This window comes from Acinonyx jubatus, chromosome C1 (genome assembly GCF_027475565.1).
Source record: "Acinonyx jubatus isolate Ajub_Pintada_27869175 chromosome C1, VMU_Ajub_asm_v1.0, whole genome shotgun sequence".
Lineage (NCBI taxonomy): Eukaryota > Metazoa > Chordata > Mammalia > Carnivora > Felidae > Acinonyx > Acinonyx jubatus.
Window position 1 is genome coordinate 210,076,879 of NC_069381.1, and position 20,977 is coordinate 210,097,855.

At 54.2% G+C, this 20,977-nt stretch overlaps 1 protein-coding gene and 1 pseudogene across 1 annotated transcript; one reads left to right on the forward strand and one right to left on the reverse strand.

The window, feature by feature from the left end:
• Positions 1-3,614: 3,614 nt before the first annotated feature.
• NMUR1 (neuromedin U receptor 1) lies at positions 3,615-11,198 on the reverse strand. The gene is made up of 3 exons (XM_027047943.2): positions 10,841-11,198; positions 7,814-8,702; positions 3,615-5,577 (listed from the first exon to the last, which is right to left on the reverse strand). The coding sequence occupies exons 1-3, from the start codon at positions 11,051-11,053 to the stop codon at positions 5,195-5,197; spliced, it is 1,485 nt and encodes a 494-aa protein (XP_026903744.2). The 5' UTR covers positions 11,054-11,198; the 3' UTR covers positions 3,615-5,194.
• Positions 11,199-15,124: 3,926 nt separating this feature from the next.
• On the forward strand, positions 15,125-20,725 carry LOC106980990 (stromal membrane-associated protein 1-like; annotated as a pseudogene).
• The last annotated feature ends 252 nt before the right edge of the window (positions 20,726-20,977 follow it).

Below are 20,977 nucleotides of genomic sequence, written 5' to 3' on the forward strand. Positions count from 1 at the left end.
ATAATAGATAAAAAGATCCCGCTCCTCTTATAGATGTTCCAGAGAATGTGGTAGCAGCTTCCAGGCCTTCCAGTCTAGCCCCAGCCTGTGGCCACTTCTCCTGAGCCAGGGGACTCTTACCCAGCCAGGTGCAGCCTTCCATGAATCCCTCACCTGGGGGCTATCTACTGTCAGCACAGAGCCTGCTTTGGATCCTCGGTCCCCCCCCCCCCCGCCCCTCCCCAGCTTGTTTTCCTCACGCTAGCTCTCTCTCTCTCTCTTTCAAAAATAAACATTAAAAAAAAAAAAGAATTGGTATGAATCCTTCACCTGGGCCTTGGGCCTCTGTTCCTAAACAGCCCCCTAGTTGTCCTTCCCTGCCCTGTGCAGAAGCTTGAAAGAGGGTGAGGATTAGGGGACTGCATTAAAGGAGGTCACACAAAGGGACATTTACCTGAGAGGGTAACTACCATCCTCACACTAAACCTTGTAGATTTAGGAACCTGAACACTGTTTGGAAGGATGCTGTCTTCTTAGCCTGTGAGTTCTCTTATTTGTGCGCAGGGAGGTTGCACATTCTTTGTTTAGAAATATCAATACCTTTCAGTCCAGTCTGACTTTGGCCTAAGGCCATTCTGACTTTTAAGGCTAATTAGCTGCTAAGCCGAGATTCAAACCCAGGGGGCCTGACTCCAGAGGCCTTGCTCACCACCTCTGTACCCTACTGCTTTGTCGCACTCAGGTTCTTTTCTTGTGCTGAAGAGGTTTAGGCTGTTAGAAAAATGTACATATGTTTCTAGGATCAAATGCCTTAAATCTGTCCTCGTCTTTTCTTGCCTTGAAAAAAAAAAAGCTAGTTTTAAAAACAGTGAGAGAGAATGATGATTAAGAAGTATTACTGTAGTTTGGGCTTTTAACAAACAGTGATAATATCTGCTCATCTTAGAAACGTATAAAGATAACCACTAGTAGAACAAACAGAATGCGTCATCTTCAAACCAGTGAACGGATGCATGTGTTAAGGTTCCTCGTTGCAAAAAACAGCCAACGACTCTGGCCGACTCAAGAAGAAAAGGAATTTATTGAAAAGCTCCCAGTAGCTCACAACAGCAACAGGAAGGCCAGAACAGCTGGCAGAGAAAAAAAGGGCAGAAACCAAGGAGCCTGGGTGGCGGGAGCTCCAGGAACCAGCCCAGACGGGATGCTGCTGTTGGCACTGTGGGCCTGGACACATCTGCCCCTGTTGTCACGGGTCTTAGGATCACTTGCTCCAGATAGGAGTCCCATGTCAGATCAGCCAAGCTGCCTGAGGGCGAGTCATGGGCCACTTGGTGATGTCAGCGGTAGAGTGTCCGGAACCCTTCCAGTGTCTGTAGTGGGAGCCTGGGTTTGGTCTCTTGACGAGAGTCATACACTGAGGGACTCCTGGCCCACACACACACACACCAGGAATGCGGTAAATATGCCAGGAAGCTCCCAAAAGGCAACTCCTCTCTACAAGGAAGTCCTGGGACAGAGAAAACTTGGTGGATCCATTAGAAGGGAACATGGGGAAGGAAGAGTCTGAGAAGTATACAACATGAGGTGGGCTCCCACATGTCAGGACTGATTTGGAAATACCATCTGACTATGTAGCAATAGATGTGAAGTGCCGTGTCCTTCACATTTTCTTTCTTTTTTTTTTTTTTTTTTTTTTTTTTTTTTTAGTTTATTTATTTATTTTGAGAGCGTATGCAGGAGGGGCAGAGAGAAAGAGAGAGTCCCAAGCACTGTGGAGCCTGATGCGGGGCTCGAACTCACCAACCATGAGATCATGGCCTGAACCAAAATCCAGAGTTGAACACTTAACTGACTGAGCCACCAGGCGGCCCCTGTCTTTTACGTTTTCTGAATAGATACTTAAAAGAAGGAAGAGTGGGAAAATGCAGCTTTGTTTGTTGAGACTAGTCTTGGGACTGTGAATTCCCAGAGAAAATAAACCTTCTGAGAAGGATGATTCCAGCATGTTCACCTTGGCGCTTAGAGATTCTGGCATAGAAGGTTGTGTGTGACCTGGCAGAGAAGGACCATGGGATGTAGGACACATCCGAAGGGAGGTGAAGATGGGAGGAAGCTGATGAAGTGGAGGAAAGCAGAGCAGTTGAGAACGAGGAAGGCTGGCTGAGGTAGAAGAATAAATCTATCATGGGGGAAGAGCAGGAAGGAGGCTGTCATGGTCAAGAGTTTCCCCCTTCCAGAAATGGGAAAACTCCTGGAGGTCCTGGGAGTGAGGAGGTCACCAAGGAACCAAGAGGCGGGGTGGAGGAGAGGTCTCCAGAGCTGAAGGAAAGATCAGGAACTGAAACAGGGCAGCAGTGGGACATCCATGTGGCCTTCGATGCCTCCCAGGATAATGGCAAGAGTGGAATAGATGGAGGGGCGCCTGGGTGGCTCGGTCGGTTAAGCGTCCGACTTCGGCTCGCGTCATGATCTGAAGGTTTGTGAGTTTGAGCCCCGCATCGGGCTCTCTGCTGTCAGCACACAGCCACTTCAGATCCCCTGTCCCCCTCTTTCTCTGGCCTTCCCCCTCACGCATGTGCACTCTCTGTTTTTTAAAAAAGGAGTGGAGTAGATAGGAAGTGGAGAGAGCCCCAGCTCTTGAGCACAGAGGAGGAGGGATGTGGGTGACCGTAGCCAGGAGGGGAGGTGGCTCGAGCCCCAGAAACCCCAGACACTTAAGAAGAGTTGGGGACCCCTGGCCTGGGAGTAGCCCCAGGCGCTCCGGGGAACGCTGCCCCACCCTGGCTGGTGCAGAAGGGCCTGCCACAGGGGACTCACTGCCGGGGAGTGGGATCCTGCTGGCTGGCCTTTCCACCTCCATCCCTTTTGCTCCAGGGCAGAGCCCAGAGTGTTTTTTTTCCACTTTCCATGGTAACTGGCGACCTGTGACAAATGGGACCCAGCCACTGACACGCTGGGGAGACACTTGAGAGACAGGCATCGAGTTTACACTAAGGGGAGCCATGCCTTCTGATAAGTCACGTCTCCACCTTCCCTAGTCAGCCCAGCACTGCTCTGCAGCAGACCTCCCATAACCACACACTGGCCCAAGCTCCTCGGGACCATAGGTCATCTCTGGCAGTCGCTTGAGAGAGGCCCCTGGGAGCCCACGGTTAGTCTTTGGGAACCGCAGGCTCCAGCCTGGAGTCCGGGGCCTGGCTGCTCCCCCTGGCCAGCCCGGAGCCCCGGGAGCTCACTTCAGAGGCGACCTTCTGTGCTGCTTCTTTTCACAAGCCCCTCTCTCTGAAGGCCCCCGTCTGTCTTCCACACAGTGGTTACCTCAGGAGAGTAAAGCTATGGGTGGTCTCTAACTTTCCTCTTTTCCTTTAGACTTAATCCTTCCTCCCTTCCTTCCTGTGCTGAGAGAGAATGTGAGCAGAGGAGGGGCAGAGGGAGAGGGAGAGGGACAGAGAGAATCCCAAGCAGGCTCTACACCCAGTGTTGAGCCCGACGCAGGGCTCCATCTCATGACTTGACCCAAAATCAAGACTCGGATGATTAACTGACTGAGCCACCCAGGCACCCCTAGCCTTAATCCTTTCTTTAAAAAAAAAAAAAATTGTGGCAAAATACACATAACATAAAATTTACCATCTTAACCATTTAAGGGTGCAGTTCAGTATTAAGTACAGTCACACTGTTGGGCAGCCAATCTCCAGAATGTTCTCATCTTGCAAAACTGAAACCCTGTACCCGTTAAACAACTCCCCGTTTCCCCCTCCTGCCGGCCCCAGCAAAGGTGGTCTTTAATTACTTAAAATTCATTCATTTTTGCTTGTTTGTACCTTCCAATTTTTCTACCAAGAGCATTTGACATTTTTATAATTGAATTTCAAAACCTCCAGAACATTGTGCACAACCTGTACAATCTCTCCACGTCACAGGGAGAACCTGGGCAACAGACCTGCGTCACGCCGCCTTCTTCACTCTGGGCACCTGCAGCACCCGCCAGGGAGGCTGGGAGTCCTCCCACAGCAGTCCTGTCTCAGGAAAGGGATGGGGTCCACAGACTTGTAACAGGTCAAGTTCCAGAAACCGAGTGGGTCCTGACTGAGCACGGCACCAGCCCCCAAGCATTTGGGATGGGGTTCCGTTTCAGGACTTACATACTTACCCCTGGTCGCTCTTCCCTCACTGAGCCCCAGGCAAAACTGTCCTCACGGCCACTCCTTGCCCTTGGTTGGCCCATGTCTCTTACCTCCGGAATCCTCTGGTCAGCCAGGCCCGGGTTCTGCCCACCTCAGGCCCCCCAACCAGCCCACGTGGAGGCGAGGACTGAGGCAGGCAGGGGCCTCGCTCACACGCTGACCCTCAGTTGCTGTCAAGCAAAGAACATGCCTAGAGTGGCTCTCAGTGCGCTGGCAGGGGCGGGGGGTGGGGGCGGCGCGGACATGGAGGTCAGGGAGGGAGTAGGAGCTGGAGGGTGGTGAGGAAATACAGAGTAATTTCTGCCTTGTCGATCCTGGGTTTTCCATCAGTTTTGTTACAAGCAGTGACTTAAGCACACGCACCAAAAAACCGCGGCTAAAGTGCCAACGTGTGACACTGTACAATGTCAGGGCCCCTCTTATTTTGCAAACAAGGGACCAAGGCTTGGAAAGGTGATGTCACGCTGCAAGGTGGTGGCAGCAGGGCTGAGACCAGAACCAGGTCCCCCGGATCCCCGGCACCCCTGCCACCCAGCGACTCCACCAGGTGGAGATCCAGAGCAGAACGAGCTGAACGGGGGCCACGGAGGGCCAGGCTGGAGGGGGCCCCGGGTACAGGCCAAGAGCTTAGAGGGCCGGAACGGGCCGGAACCTGCAGAATCTCAACAAGAAGTGGGAAGGAAAGGTGGGACCCAATGAAAACATTTCAGAAAATGGGGGTGAGGGTGGGGGAGAGCCCAGATGGAAGCTGGCTCCTCCAGTTAACCAGCTGCCATGTTTCTGTAGAAGAAGGACTTTGCCTGTGGGCCTGGGGCTCTGGAGGGCAGATAGCAACGTTATATTCCTTCCAAAACTTGGGTGGGGGTAGGAATCACTGAGGTGCCAGTTCAGAGTTTAGAGGCTGAAGTGGGGACGGGCACAAAGGGGGACAGACCAGGAAGACACCCCAGCAGAGGAAGGCGAGTGTGGCTCCCAAAACTGCATGTGGCACTCTGGTCTCTCTGGGTGTAGCTGCTTCGAGGCTCCGCTCAGAAGGGGTCAGTCTCTTGCTGCCCCTCTCGGCCACCATTCTCAGTCAGAGGGTGGGCCCTGGTGCCCGGGGAGCCCAGGTCACACAGGGTGCTGCCCATGGTCACCCTGCTGAGGCTGTGGGAGTTGTGGCAGGGCCTGTGGTAGCGGCGCCGGGCCCCCAAGCACAGGGCTTCCTGGAAAGTCTCCCTGAAACGGCTCGACATGAGGTTGTAAAGCACAGGGTTAATGGCGGAGCTGAGGTAGAAGAAGACGCCGGAGATAATATGCACGTACTGGAAGGCCAGGTACACGCCCTCGGTCCAGCTGGACACAAAGCTCCACATGAGGCGATCGACGTGGAAAGGGGCCCAGCAGACTCCAAACACCACGACCAGCACGACTGCAGGGACACAGAGGGGAGACTTTGGTGCCTGCCAGAGTCCTCTCAACTAACCGCCTTCCCTGGGCTTCAGTGTAGGCTGCCCACTTTCACCTTCCCACCCCCGCCCGTCGTCCATATGGAACTTTCTAGAAGTTTGCCCGCCCTGGCCTCATCACCCCTTTCAGAGAGGTTGGTCCCACCGCTGTCACTGACGGGGCAGTGGGCGTGTGCTCTACCCCCCTTCCCCCCGCCCCCCAGCCACAGTCAACTGGACCAGGTGTGGACATCTGAGCCACACTGGCCCAGTCTGGCTCTCTCACCACAGAGTTTGGAATTAGGTGACTCTAAGAGTTCACCCAGCTTCCCAGAGCTTCCCTCCAGCTGTGGTGTTGACCAGCCACGCCCTTCCTGGGGTCTCTTTCATGGGCTTGCCTCGATTTCTGTTTATTTCTTGTGTTTGCTTCTGTGACTGTCTATCTTTCCCCTGCAGTGCCTTCCCCACCACACCCCAGCACGGTTTTCCCTCCTAATCCAGGATTTCCATCAGGATGCTGCTTACAATATCCCCACCAGGCCCTCAGAAAGTAAAGGTGGGGGAAGGAGCCGGAGAGGTGGGGAAAGGAGAAAGCCAGAGCCCCAGGCCAGCAAGCAAGGCAGGCTTAAGGAAGCACCCCAACTTCCCAGGGGGAGAGCCATCCCAGCTGAGCAGACTTGACCCCCACGGGACAAGGAAGGAAGTAGAAAGCAGAGGCAGAACGGGCAGGGAGCAGGTGGTCTGCAATGCAGGCTTCACAGAGCTGAGGGGCAAGCTTGGAACTCTGGGGTCAGCCTCATTTTAGGGAGCAGCACAAGTGGCCTTGGGCTCTGGGACACTTTCTGGAGGGCACGATGAGTGGATCTCTCACTGGGAATGGGGCAGTCCCCTATATAATCCCACGGCTTTGACCAGGGTCTCACTAGCTCTGTCTTGCCCTGGCTCACCCCACCTACCTGATTCAGACCCTGCTAGGGTAGGGCAGGATGGGGACGAAATCAGTGATTGGCTTAGTGTCATTTTGTCTGGCTTCCCCAGGGCCACTGTTTTTGAAAAAGAGCCAGATCTAGATGACAGTAACACCCAGAGCCTCAACCCAGCTGGGCTTGCCATGGCCTGCCCCAATCCACACTTCTGCCCTGACCTTCACAAATATGCCCCCTGATGAGACTCTTTTAGACAGCGGTGGCCATTCCTGTGGTCCCCTAGGAACCAGAGATATAGCATGGAGAGAATTTATCATCTTGCCTCTCCAACACCTTGCTCCCCTACTTTGGGGAATTTTGCTCCCCCCAGATCCCACCACGTGAATCCATGGGGACTGCAAACCTCAGCATCCTGCACTCTGGGCCAGGGGCAGGCTATGACCTAAGCCCACCAATTGGAATCCTTCCCTGGGATTTTTCAACAGCCATTAAGGGAATAGGGCAGTTCCTCAAGAAAGGGGAATTCTGTGCCCATGGCCATGCCTCCCAGGCTGCTATAGGGAAGGACAAAGCCAAGACGTGTTTAGGAGCAAAGATGAGAGATCTGGAGATCCAGCTCCCACAAACAGCTCTGTCATCCTGGAACCCAGCCACATGCCCCAGCCCTGTCTGTGGTTTGATTCCACGAACCAGCACCAGCTTCTGCACAGGCCTCCAAGCTTAGAAGGACCCTAGGCTTCGTGGCTTAGTTTATGCTCGATTATTGCTGTCTGGACAGTCTTTTTTTCTTTTAATGTTTATTTACTTATTTTGAGAGAGAGAGATTTAGAGCACGAGTGGGGGGTGGGCAGTGAGAGAAGGAGAGAGGAGAGAGAGAATCCCAAGCAGGCTCCACACCTTCAGCACAGAGCCCAACACGGGGCTCGAACCCACGAACCGTGAGATCATGACCTGAGCCAAAACCAAGAGTCAGACGCTTAACCGACTGAGCCACCGAGGTGCCCCGCTTGCCTGGACGGTCTTAATGATTTTTGAACAAGGGACCCCAAATTTTCATTTCACACTGGACCCCACAAATTATGTGGCCCATCCTGCCGTTTATCTTTGAGTTTCTTACAGAGTAATCGCACAGGTGCGTGCACACACACAGGGCGGCGTGGGCGGCAGCGGTGACGACTTCAAACTTCACACTCAGCCCCCATCTCAAACCCAGACACTCAGCCCCCAGGTCCTGGAAGCTCTAGCCCCTTACCCAGGGCCTGGCTCAGTCCCTCTTCCCCACCGCAACACTTACACAGCATCTTGGTCACCTGTGTCCGACCCTGATCCTGCGGCCGCTGAAACCTGCGGCTCTCGCTGGACTTGGCCCTGCCCCTGGCCTCCTGCCTGAGCAGCAGCAGTCTCTCCCGCTGCAGCTGAAGCCCGATGAGCAGATACAGCACGCTGATGGTGGCCATAGGCAAACAGAAGAAGAACAGAGTGGTGATTTGCACCACCAGGTTGTAGAGGGCCCGCGAGCGGACCAAGGTGCACACAGCTGAGTGGGGCACCGTGCCCCGGCAGGGCACCTCCAGATGCTGGATGCCATGGAGGCTGGCGTTAGGCAGAGAGCACAGCACGGCAAGGCCCCAGATGGCTCCGAGTACGCGGCGCACGTGGACCCGAGTCATCGTGGATCTGGCCTGCAGCGGGTGCACCACGGCCACGTAGCGCTCCACACTCAGGGCGGTGACATTGAGCACCGAGGCCAGGCAGACCGTCTCGAAGAGCAGCGTGCGGAAGTAGCAGCCACCAGCGCCCAGCAGGAAGGGGTAGTTGTGCCACATCTCATAGAGCTCCAGGGGCAGGCCCACGAGCAGCACCAGCAGGTCCGACACAGCGAGGCTGAGGAGGTAATAGTTGGTGGCTGTGCGCATGGCCTTGTGGCGCAGGATGACTGTGCAGGTCAGCCCGTTGCCCACGGCGCCCACCACGAAGATCAGCAGGTATGTGGCGCAGATGGGCACGAACAGCTCCGTCTGCCGGGGCCCCCGGTACTTGAGTCTCAGTTCCTCATCGGTCAGGTTCAAGTCCTCAGGGCCAAAGACCCCCCAGGCCCTACTGCCATTGCAGGGCACTGGGCTCCCTGCCTCCGTCGGGGACATGTCTCCAGGGAGGATGGAGCAGTTGAAGCAGAGAGGAGTCTGTGGAACAGAAGAGAGAGACCCCCCGGAAATGTCACTCAGAGATCCCTGGTAATTCATTAAACCAAAGGTGCCGGCAACACTAGGAGGAAGGTTATTTTACGTACCACTGAGAAACAAAAAACCGTCATCCGTTGTAAGGTGTGTAACAATTTCAGAGATGTAAAAATGTACATCTTGGAAATGATAAAAGTGGGATTCGGTCGGGGCGCCTGGGTGGCTCAGTCGGTTAAGCGTCCAACTTTGGCTCAGGTCATGATCTGGCAGTTTGTGGGTTCGGGCCCCGTGTCAGGCGCTGTGCTGACAGCTCAGAGCCTGGAGCCTGCTTCAGATCCTGTGTCTCCCTTTCTCTTGGCCCCTCCCCCACTCACACTCTGTCTCCGTCTCTCAAAAATGAATAAACATTAAAAAAAATTTTTAAAAAGCAGGACTCAGTTATGAATTTCACAATCCACCGAAGCTTTAAATAAACAATGGATCCTCCGGAGCATGGGCTTTGCGGTCAGCAGTCTCCCCTTGGGTCTGTCCCCTTTCAAGCCCTGGACTTTGGGAGAGGGACTCGGTTTGGGTGTCTGTAAAATGGGCACAACATGCAGTATCTTGTCAGTACGGTTTTTAAGAACAAGGCCTCTGGAAGCAACCGCCCGGATTCAAATCCAACTCCTCAGTTCTGGGCTATGTGGCCATTTGTAGGGGAACCTTTCTGACTGTCTCCTTATTACAAGGATGCAGGGAGTTTAAGCTACAAAAGGTATTAGCTCAGGGCCTGCCTGACACACAGAAGGGCCCGGTTATCAGCCATCTCTCAAGGAGGACTGAGTCATTGTGGGGACGAAGCGAGGGGGTCAAAGGCTAAAAACTAGAATGCTAACCCCAAAGCTGGTTCGTGTTCCTGTTTCCTATCACCTGCGCTGTTAAACGTTGAAATATTTGACAACCGTGACCCTGCTAGTTCTGGGGCCCCCTCTCCTCTGTTGGGTCCCTATCTCTGCCAGTCCGTGGGATATAGTGGTAAGGACCCAGACCACAGAGCCAAACATGCTGCTTTGGGGTCAGATGCCAACTCTGCTACACTTTAGCTGTGACCTCACCTCACTGTGTCTCAGTCTCCTCATCTGTGAAACGGGGGTGTCCACAAAGCTTACCCCCTAATTTCTGTGAAGATTAAATGAGGGAACACATATCAAGTTGTAAGGGGTGTGCCTGGTTTTAGGTGCTCGAGATCAACGCATAGGAACATTAGCCTTACTTCCCACGTGGAAACGGAAGATTAGTCCAAGGGAGGGGCACCTGGCGGGCTCAGTAGGTAGAGGGTGCAGGGTTGCGAGCGTGGGCCCCACACTGAGTGTGGAGATCACTCAAAAATAAAATATTTTAAAAAACAAATGTAAAAAAGAACCGTCCAAGGGAGATGGGACAGGGGCCGAAACAAGATTCGGCTGGGCAGACGGTTTGGTGGGACAGGCCAGGAGCTGGGGACTGTCCTCCTTAGCCTTTTTGCCGAGCCCGCCATCGCCACCACCCCTCTCCCCAGGGCAACCTCGGATTTTCAAGCTCTCTTCCTGGATCGTCTCCCTATTCCATCACCTACATTTCCTCTTACCAACGGGGGCTTGGGGCATCCCCGTTGCCCACGTACCTGCGCGGCCACATTTCAACTTCCTTTCTAGGTCCTTTTCTGTCCCAGACCCCAAGAATTCTTAATCCGGAATGTCTTCCTCCTCACCAGAACCTCCACCCAGAAGTCTCCCCCAGCCTCCCTGCCAGTCCCACACCTGATCCCCGCACCCTGGGATGGAACGCATTTTCACCCATCCAGGCGGTTCACCTGCCCGCCTCCCAGGCTGCGGGCAAGGGCCGAGCGGGCAGCCGCGGGGAGGAGCTGGGGACCCGCAGGCGCCGAGCAGGGTTCGAGGGAGAATCTCTGCGCCACCGGGAACGGTCGCAGCGCCCGTGGCCGGCAAAAAGAAATAACCCGGAGGCTGCGAGTCCTCCGAGAAGGGGGGCGCCTCCGATCCCTACGGCCCCGGGGAGACCCTCTGTGCGCGCTTCCCAGTCCCGCGCCCCAGCCCCAGGCCGCCCGCGCGCCCCGTCCAGCCGCCCGCGCCCTTGGCCTCGGCGGTATCGCGTTCACCTACCCTCCCGTAAGCGGCTGGAGACATCGAGGCGCGCGGCGGGCGGCGGAGAGCGACGCCCAGACGCGGCGCCAGGAACCAGTCGACTGGAGGCTGGACGGCGACCGGCCCCCAAGTAGCCCTTCCCGTCGCCCCGCCTGTAGTCTGGGTGACCCGAAAGGGACCGCCACCAGGGGGCGGTGCTCCCCCCGCATCGCTGGACCCAGACACCCTCATCTGGGGTCCCCACACCCACCCCTAGTTGTTTCCAGGCGTCTGGCGCGACACTCCCAGGAGCACCATTATCGAACTCCCACGGAACCCTAACGGAACCCTCACAACAACCCCTTTACAGATGAGAAAACCGAGCCTCAGAGACACGAAGTGCGAGTGGTCTAGCTCTCACACCCTTGCCAGGGTCTCCAGCGTGCTTTTACCCTAACTCCTTATTATGGGGTCTCTCCAGCCCCCGCCTCCTCCTGCCGCACATTTCAGACGCACCTGAAAGTCCACGTGCCCCAAAGGGTCTCCTCTCCCTCTCTGGGGCCCCAAGTCCCAGGGCAACAGTCTCCACCCCTCTCCCTAGGGTTCCCGGTCCCTGAGCATCTCCTCCTGCCCTCCCAGGACTTCTGCCTGCTGCGGGAGCCTGCGTCCTCCCTCCAGTCTGTCCTCCCACTGCCCAGTAGGAGCCCCCAACACCTCACTCCTCTGCTGGAAAACCTCCCCAGCCACCCACCTCACTTCCTTCTGAAAAAGGACATACCAAAGTCTAGCTTGGTGTTGGCCCCATGCCCCACTTGCCTTCCTGCCCCCCCACTATATTCCCTCACCCCCAAATACCCTCCCTCTCATCCATTCAAATGTTTCTCCATCCCTCTCACCCCACCGCAGGGTGCCCAAGGGGGAAGGAGTGAACTGTAGGTAAGAGTCATGAGTGCTGGAATCCCAGCCTCCTCCTGCTCCCAGAAGCTGTAAACAGGTGAACTCCAGCAGGGAGCCCCTTCCCTGCTCTGTCCCTTCCTCCAACCAGCTCCTTAGCTGGAAGTTATTTCATTAGGAACTTTCTAGGGAGCCTGCATACATGAATCTTGCAGGCCCAAATGCTGGCTCCTGGGCCTCTTCCCAGGGTCTGATTCATTTATTCTGGGCAGGGTCCAGCAACCTTCATTTTCGAGGAACACCCTCCAGGCGGCCCCAAACCTAAGAATCACACTTTGAGAAGCACTGGAAGGGGTTAAATACCAAGTCCCAGGACCCAGAAGGGCTGCCTGAGCAGTGTGAATGGGAAAGAGATCAGCCCCTCTGTGCCTTGACTCCCCTTCCCAGTGGAATGTGTAACCATGTGTTCCTTGAAACATCAGTGCAAAGATTTAGCACAGGGCTGGCATGCAGCCAGCACTCAAAAGAGTCTATGTGATGACAAGTGGAGGTGTGACCTTCTTCCCCCCAGACTTTCCCTGCCTCCCCTTCCCCCATGAGTCACTGTCTGGCCTTGGGAACTGGGAGTCAGACCCTCTCAGAGCCTCCACAAGCCCTGCCTTCCCAGGAACCCACGTGTAAACACAACCCCAGGCACAGGGAAATTGTAGGCCAGTGCAGGGGCAGATGTCCTTGGGGAAAAGAATTCTAGGGTGTCCCTGAGAATTAACTACTCCACCCCAGATGAGTGACCCCACCCAGAACCTTCAAGGTCCAAGCTGCTATTATATCAGAGGAGCGTTGAAGGGTAGGCAGCATCACTGGGAAACAGCCCACCATGGGGTCAGGGTGGTACTTAGCACGTGATGAGCATTGTCAACCCCTGCCCCCGTCACTGGAATCACACTCCCACCACACACGCCACTTTGCATACACTCTGAGCATCCTGAAACCCACTGTGGACTCATTGGAGGTGCTCCGAGCCCAGGAAAGGAAAGGGAAGGACCTATTTCTGCCTGACAGAGACACAACGGTTCCTGCCAATAGGAAGTCTTTAGCTGGCTGCATCATTCACAACATTAACTGAAATCAAAGACCATGCCAGGCTAAAATACAGGGGTAGCCCCCCCAGAAGGGGAGGCCCAATGGCCATCATGGCTATAGCCACCCCTGCACTGTTCAGAGGGCCCTGGGTGTCCCAGCCTCAGGCCTGAGCTCAAGACCGCCATGGCAGCATGTCCCATCGGAACTGATGGTAGGTATACTGCTGCCTCCCTGCTCCATCCTGAGGGAGCTTCTCCAGGGCCACGTTCGCTGGGGTACTGCAGGGCTGAAGCCTGGAGTAAATGCATCTTAGGTTTTCTGGGTGTACATTCCAGTCTCCTGGCTTGGCTGGTGGGCATCTGCCCAGACCAGGGTGTTAAGGGCCCCACTGTGCACAATTGCAAATGCCTCAGGGGTCTACGGGAGGCAGCCGGGAGACCTCTCAGGTCCTGGAGTCTGTGCAGGGCTCGCAGGGCCTGAAGTACATGATTAGCTCCATAGCCTTTCCTCACCCTGCTGAGAGCCACAGAAGGGCAGCTGCCCCAAGCCAAGTCTTCACCGGCACGACCTGAGCAGCTTCTGGAACATTCACCATTCACCCCCACCCCTCCCCCTGCTCTACTGCCTGCAGGGACCAGACAAGGAGGATGAGATGAGCTTGGGGACACCAAGGTATTGGATGGGAGAGAGGAATTGTTCTGAAGGCAGTGGGGACAGCCCAGAGTCCACCAGTAATCAGGCTCAGCAAACATGGAGAGCTGGGCATAGCAAACATTTGGAGTGGGGAGAGTGCCCATGCTTACCTAGGAACTTCTCCACGTCAGACACCTGTCCCTGGCTCTGCTGGGCTGGACCCGGGCCAGGCCAGGGCTAAGGGAGAGAGGAGGAAAGGTCTGAGTCCCTTCAGAGTGGGGAGGGTTCCCCAGTGCACCTCAGTAAGCCATGCGGCCTGTGTGTGGCCATCCGCACTCCCCAAGTCCCCAGGCCTGGATCCACTCACAGAAACCAGCACACTTCCCAAGGAGAGAGAAGGCAAAGGAAGGCAAGGAAGAGTGAGGCCTGGAGGAGAATCCTTGCTTGTACTGCCACACACTGGCTGTGTGGCCTTAGACAAGCCTCTGTGCACTCCAGACACCGGCTTCCTGGTCTGTAAAAAAGCAAGAACAGCACTTACTTCTCTAGATGCTAAGTGAGATAATGTGGGTTAAAACACCTAGGGTTGACACACTCAAGAAATGGTAACCGTAACTGTGCTCAGAATTCTCTGAAAGATACTAGAAAGCTGCCAGGAGTCAGGGCTGGGGCGGAAGCTAGAGAACAGAAAAGCTTGCTCAGCAGGGCTTGGAAGGGCAAGGTCCCCAACATCCTAGGGCAGGAAAGCTACTCCCCAGTGAGAAGAAGGAAAACACAAACTTATGGGGAACCTGGCCACAGTGCAGGAGGCCCAGGCCCTGCAGTTGGACCTCGGGGACCAGCGGCCAAGACCTCCAGTTAGCATCGCCTCTGCCTCTCCTGCCCACGGAGAGGGCCACTTGGGACGAATTGTCTGGCTTCTTGCCGTCTGAGGGCCATGCGGCCTGGCTCTGAACCATCCCGGTCTCTCGGGCAGGGACTGGGCTACAGAGTCAGTCCACTTGTGGCCAAAGGGAGGACAGACTCAGGTGGCACATCGAGAGGGCCAGAAAACGCCTGAGTCTCTCTTGTCCTGAGTCTGTGTGTCCTTCATCCCACCCCGGGGTGGGGCTAGTTGTCACTGGTGCTCCTGGCACCTGCTCGTCCACACGGCCTTCTCAGTTAACCGCAGAGAGGCCCCTCTCGGGATCTTCCCTGTTATGAATGCTCACGGTTAGCTCATAACCAAAGCTCCTGACCTCCTGCCAGTGACTGCTGTCAGAGGGCTTAGGGACTCGTTAGTCACATGGGTTTGCTGTGTCTACCTTAGTGTTTTTGTCTTCCCTTTGAGTTTTTTTATACCGGCATAATCTGAGAGTCAATTGCAGCCATAATGCCCCTTTACCACTAAATACGTCAATTCTGGTTTAGTTTCAGTGTCCCATGAATATCATTAATTCCACCTGGGAGGAGTAATCGCTTCTCATCTAGCACATCTGATAATAGAAAGCAGACGACTTTTAGTTGGTTTTATATTTTATCAGGTTATTGCCATTCCCAAGGCCTCCACAGTCAACAGATACAAAAGCAGTAAATATTCGAAGTGCTGGCAAACAGAGGCTCAGGATTCCAAAGGATATAACATGAAATCGGAGGAAATAAATTACAAAACCTGCAGGTAGTGGAAAAAGGACAGTTGCTCATGCATACGGAATGAATCTTTCTAGAGTTACCATGAGGTAAGTGAAAAATGCCGGGCGTATCAACCAGCAACCATGAGACATGGGGCAAGGGACAGAACACAGGGACACTGGGATTGTGCGGTGGAGGGCTGGACCCCAGTGTGGACACAGCAGGCCCGAAGTAAAAAGAAGGCAGGAATCTGAGCACTTGAAGGCAGTGGGCCAAGAGATGCCGCTACTGAAATTCTGGTTGCAAACGATAGCGGGCTCCTGTGCACAATGTGAGGATCTTGGTTTGCAAATATCCAGACTGGCTCTAATTAAGGCAGAATTTCCTGGAGACTATCAGGTAGCTGGAGGACCAGGGAGGCTGTTCGGTGTGGCCCACCGCCCCAGGCATGTAGCCAAACGGCCTGGGGGTGTGGCCCTACATCTTCCGGATGCTTGCCCTGGGCTGGGACCACATTCCTACTTTTTAAGGCACTTGCCTGGACTTCCTGCCCCGGGTGAGACTTGGGATGCCCTGAAGTGAAGTTGGATCTGACCCCGGTGTTCTCACTGCTTGGGACAGGTGAGCCTTCTGGAGTGGAGGAGGGCAGATTCCCACTTCGTGGATCATTGCTGGCAGACAGCCTGAGTGCCACGCAGCTGAGACAAAGCGCATGGGTCCCTGCCACTCAGAGGTTCAAGGCCTCTTCAAATGCACCAACATCAGAAAAAGGGGCCAGCAGCTCATGTGGGCACAGTGGGACCCAACTTTGGGGGTGGGTGGTGACTTGTCTAAAAGGCTCACTAAGCCGACAAAACCTTTTTGGAAAACGATGCCCAGGAGAACATGCATCTGCAGGGAAGATAAGAGATTGCAGATTTTAAAACTCGGAAAGACCAGCTCACCCTCATACTTGGGGAAACCACATCCAAGAACCGAAAGTTTAAACCTTTTCTGATCTTTTTGGACTCAAAAAAAAAAAAAATCAGACTTATAAACAGCCTGTTCTCAAGCAGCAAAATGTCTGTTACTCTTGCCAGCTGCCTTAAGATGGAGGTTATGACAAACTGGCCTTAAACACAAGGAAGCAGTGAGTCTGAAACATTGAATAACTTGCCCAAGGTCCTGTAGCTAACAAGTGCTGGAGGTGGGATTCGGGACTAAGTTTATCCAAATAAAAAACTTTCCACCTTTTACTCTATGGTTCCGACACTACATCCCCCATTTCCAAAGACAATCAAATTTCAAGAGTCTGGACTCAAAAATTTTTTTAATGTTTATTTTTGAGAGAGAGAGACAGAGACAGAGAGACAGTGCAAGCAGGAGAGGAGCAGAGAGAGAGACACACACAGAATCCGAAGCAGGCTCCAGGCTCTGAGCTGTCAGCACAGAGCCCAACAACGCAGGGCTCGAACCCATGAACCGTGAGATCATGACCTGAGCCAAAGTCAGGCGCTTACCTGACTGAGCCACCCAGGTGCCCCTCAAGAGTCTAGACTTAAAAATAAATGTCCACATGCATTATTCATCCCCTCAGAGACTGGATTTTTGTGGCCATGCCTAGCCTGGTTCCCCTTCTCAAGCCCACGTTGCCTCTCCCTCGCTGGGTTATGAGTTGTCTTCAAGAACCGCCCTGCCTGGTTCTTAGTGGCCCTGAACTGCTTAGAGGTGTCACTTTCCATGGGCTGGTCTGTTCCCTCCATGTTCCCAGCCCATGGGCAGCTACTGAGTGCCTTTCCCTGGAGAGCAGCGTCGGTACCCATTTGGCTCTGGAACTTTTGGAAAAAATTCAAGAGTTTCCTAGTTAGGGCTTGGTGCCTTCCAAGGGGTTAGGACGTGTGGTTGCAGCTCAGAGGCTGTGAGGTGAGTTTCCAAGGACGCAGTTTTATAACCTCTGTTCTGAAGCTCTTGGGGAGGGGTGCATGTTGCTTAGACTTTCTATGCCTCAGTTTCCTCATCCGTAAAGCGGAGATGACAACAGACCTACTCATGAAGTCATGAGAGGATTCAGTGAAATAAGGATGTAGAGTGCCCAGAAAGCACTTAGCTGGCACCTGAGAACCATTTTTCAAATAAAAGAAGGTAGGTGCATGTCTCAGAAGCTTGGTACCTCTTCTGAGCAAAAATGAAGGGATTTTTAATATTTCTCTTCTGAGGCAGCAAGAGACAATAATGTAGAGGCTTCTCCACCCCCTGGGAGGAGAAGTAGGCAGAGAGAGACAGAGGGCCAGAGGAGTTACAGGAAGGAGGCAGGCCCCATCCCCGTGTAGGTGGCCTGGCAGGCCCTGTCCACCCTCAGGCTAGCATCCTGCCTTCCGGCCACTCATGTTCCCACGAACTTCTCAAGTGTGTTTGTGTGCAAGCACTGTAAACAAAGATGGAAAGAGCAGGCTGCAACAAGCAGGCCTTTATTAGGGCAGAACCAGTTCAGTCAGGCTGAACCCCTCTCCCTCAGGAAAGGGACCCAGGAGGACCCCAGCCCCCACCTGGCTCCAGGCTGGCTCTTTCCCCGAGCAGAGGTCATTCTGCGGTGAAAGAGGGCGGCTGCAGCAAGAGCAGGGACTTGGATGTGTGACCTTGGACGAGTCCCTTCCCTCCTCTGACCTCAGCTTCCTAGTCTGCAGAGGGGGGACACATAGTCCCCTCCATGGAGTTGAGGACGGGAGAACAGGTTGAGGTTCTCCCACAGCCCCCCACCCTGCCGTGGCCAGCGTGCAGCTCACGGGCTGGGCAGTGAAGCGGGGCCTGGCGGGAGGGGCGCCTGTGTTCCGTGTCTCTTCCTGCGTCTGATTCTGAAGTGAACACTGGTTACCTCTGGAGGTTGGTTAGGGTGGGAGGAGGAGGGGAGTTAGAAATTTGTTTCAACAGTCAAATTTGTTCCTCCTATTTTTTTTTCATTTTTTTTTTTAACGTTTATTTATTTTTGAGACAGAGAGAGACAAAGCATGAACGGGGGAGGGTCAGGGAGAGGGAGACACAGAATCCGAAACAGGCTCCAGGCTCTGAGCTGTCAGCCCAGAGCCCGACGCGGGGCTCGAACTCACGGACCGCGAGATCATGACCTGAGCCGAAGTTGGCCGCTTAACCGACTGAGCCACCCAGGCGCCCCCTTTTTTTTTTTTTTCCATTTTAAAGTGCAGTTCCTTGGGGGCGCCTGGGTGGCTCAGTCAGTTAAGCGTCCGACTTCAGCTCGGGTCATGATCTCAGGGCTCCTGAGTGGAGCCCCCCCCCCCCCCCCCCCCCCCCCCCCGTCGGGCTCTGTGCTGACAGCTCAGAGCCTGGAGCCTGCTTCGGATTCTGTGTCTCCCCCTCTCTCTGCCCCTCCCCCTCTCATTCTCTTTCTCTCTCTCTCTCAAAAATAAACATTTAAATAAATAAAATTAAGTAAACAAATAGATAAATAAAATGCAGTTCTTTTTGGAGCACCTGGGTGGCTCAGTGGGTTGAGCATACAATTCTTGATTTCAGCTCAGGTCTCGATCCCAGGGTCATTCCTCCAATTCCAATCTAACCAACACGGCATTCATCCCCTTTCGTTCATCCCTCCCTGAGAGTGAGAAACGTGCCTTTTGTTATTTTCAGCATATTTATTGGTAGGGTCGACCCCCCCCCCCCGAGTGTGTAACCAGTCTTCCACGCTGCCACCCTTTGCAGACCCCTCCTCACCCTCTCTAAGCCTCTAAGTTGTCCCTGCTTCTCCCCACATTTATCTGGGAGGCATACAGGACACCCTCCTCACCGCACGCAGCCTCTCAGATAGAGGGGAACAGGCTTCGTCGCCAGGGATGAGAATTACAGCATTACCGGAGACAAATCTGGCAGCAGGTACCAAAATACACAGATGTCTCTCTCTCTCTCTCTCTCTCTCTCTCTCTCTCTCTCTCTCTCTGGTCCTGCAACTCTACCTCTAAAAATGTATGAAAAAGAGTCCACCTGCGGTCCTGACGGCTCCAGGTACGTTCACCCCGCCCAGCTCCTGCCCGTGACCACCGCTGTCGCGGAAACTTCCCAGGGGTCCCCGCCCCGCTGCTGAGATGGCCACGTGCTCCTGCCGTGAGGAGGGTCAGAGGCTGAACGACAGCGCCAGCTCTTCCTGTCCAAGGTGCTGAGGGAGGAAGACAGCACACAGTGCGTGAACTGCAAGCTCAAAGGTCCTCCATGGGCTTCCCGGAATATTGGTGTGTTTATTTGCATCAGATGTGCTGGAATCCATAGAAATCTCGGGGTTCATTTATCCAAGGTCAAGTCAGTCAACCTAGACACAGTGGACACCAGGACAGATACAGGGCATGCGAGATATGGGAAATACTAAAGCAAGACTATTCTATAAAGCCAATCTTCCAGAAAACTTTCAAAGACCACGGGTAGAGGGGCGCCTGGGTGTCTCAGTCGGTTGAACATCCAACTTCAGCTCAGGTCACGATCTCACAGTTTGTGGGTTCGGGCCCCGTGTCGGGCTCTGTGCTGACAGCTCAGAGCCTGGAGCCTGCTTCAGATTCTCTGTCCCCTTCTCTCCCTGCCCCTCACCAGCTCATACTCCGTCTCTCTCTCTGTCTCTCAAAAATAGATTAACATTAAAAAATTTTTGAAAATAAAAGTACCAGTGCTAAAAAAGTCACAGAGCCCACTGCCAACCTTTTAGGACCTGATGGCGCTGCTGAGGCACCAGTGACCAATGGGAACACAACCGCGCTGCCAGCCCTGAGTGATGATCTGGACACCTTTGGACCAATGACTTCGAATCCCTTACCTCCAACCATCTACGCCCCCAGCTCCGGGGACGTCCTCTATACCTGCAGCTGCCACTCTGTCTACGTTAATATCTGGGGTGCTCGATCTGTTCACTCAGCAAGCTACAAAATCAGAAGAGGTGGGGAAGAAGCAACACGCCAAAGACTCCATCTTCTCTCTGTGTGGTACAGGAACCGTTCGGCAGAAGAGTACTCCTGGTGTGCTTATGGGACCCACAAATATGCCCTTTGCCTCACGAGCACCGTCTGTCTTTCAAGGCTTTCCATCGACGGGCACGCCTGTGCCTCCACCTGCAGCTCCTGGTCTTCTAGGAAATGTGATGGGACAGAGCGCCAGCCTGATGGTGGGCATGCCCAGGCCCAGCGGGTCTATGGGAAACACATGAACCGGTGTGATGTCACTTCCTTCAAATGTGGTCGGCCCCCAAGGAGGAACCGTAGGACAGAGGGGCGCACCCTCGGGTGAGCTTGGCCTGCCGCAAGCTCAACGGCCCCAGCAGAACCTCTCGCAGATGAATCAGCAAATGGCTGGCACGGGTATCAGTAGTACGAACCCTGCAATGGGTTTTGGCCAGCCCCCAACACAACAGCAGTTTGGCCCGGAAGCTCATCCGTTCAGACTCTCGGCACACAGCTGTGGAAATGAAAACTGCAGGGCAAGTTACATCCAGAACCAGCCCCTGACATTCTTTGCTAAAACACATCTCGTTCCCATGATTACTCATGTACTTTTTTTTTCTTTTTCCCCGTTTGTTCATATTAAGAATTATCTGACTGGGGCACCTGGGTGGCTCAATCGGTTGAGCGTCCAGGTCATGAGCGTCGGCTCAGGTCATGATCCCCAGGGTCATGGGATCGAACCCCGCACTGGGCTCCGTGCTGAGTGTGGAACCTGATGAAGATTCTCTCTCTCTCTCTCTCTCTCTCTCTCTCTCTCTCTCTCTCTCCCTCCCTCTGCCCCTCCCCCACTTGTGCGTGCTCTCTCTCTCTCACAAATAAAAAAAATTAAAAAGAATTATCTGATTGACCATGTTGGTCTGTACTGATTAAATGTGATGTGGGGGCACCTGGGTGGCTCAGTCAGTTAAGCTTCCAACTTCGGCTCAGGTCATGATCTCACGGTTCATGAGTTCGAGCCCCACATCAGGCTGTGTGCTGACAGCTC

Bases quoted from the DNA above. Each gene is read 5' to 3' on its own strand.
- NMUR1 (XM_027047943.2), bottom strand. From the start codon at position 11,053: ATGAGGGTGTCTGGGTCCAGCGATGCGGGGGGAGCACCGCCCCCTGGT. The intron at 8,703-10,840 runs GTAGGTGAACGC...TCTGTTCCACAG, and splicing joins CTCCAGCCGCTTACGGGAGG to ACTCCTCTCTGCTTCAACTG. The intron at 5,578-7,813 runs GTAAGTGTTGCG...GTGTCCCTGCAG, and splicing joins ACAGGTGACCAAGATGCTGT to TCGTGCTGGTCGTGGTGTTT.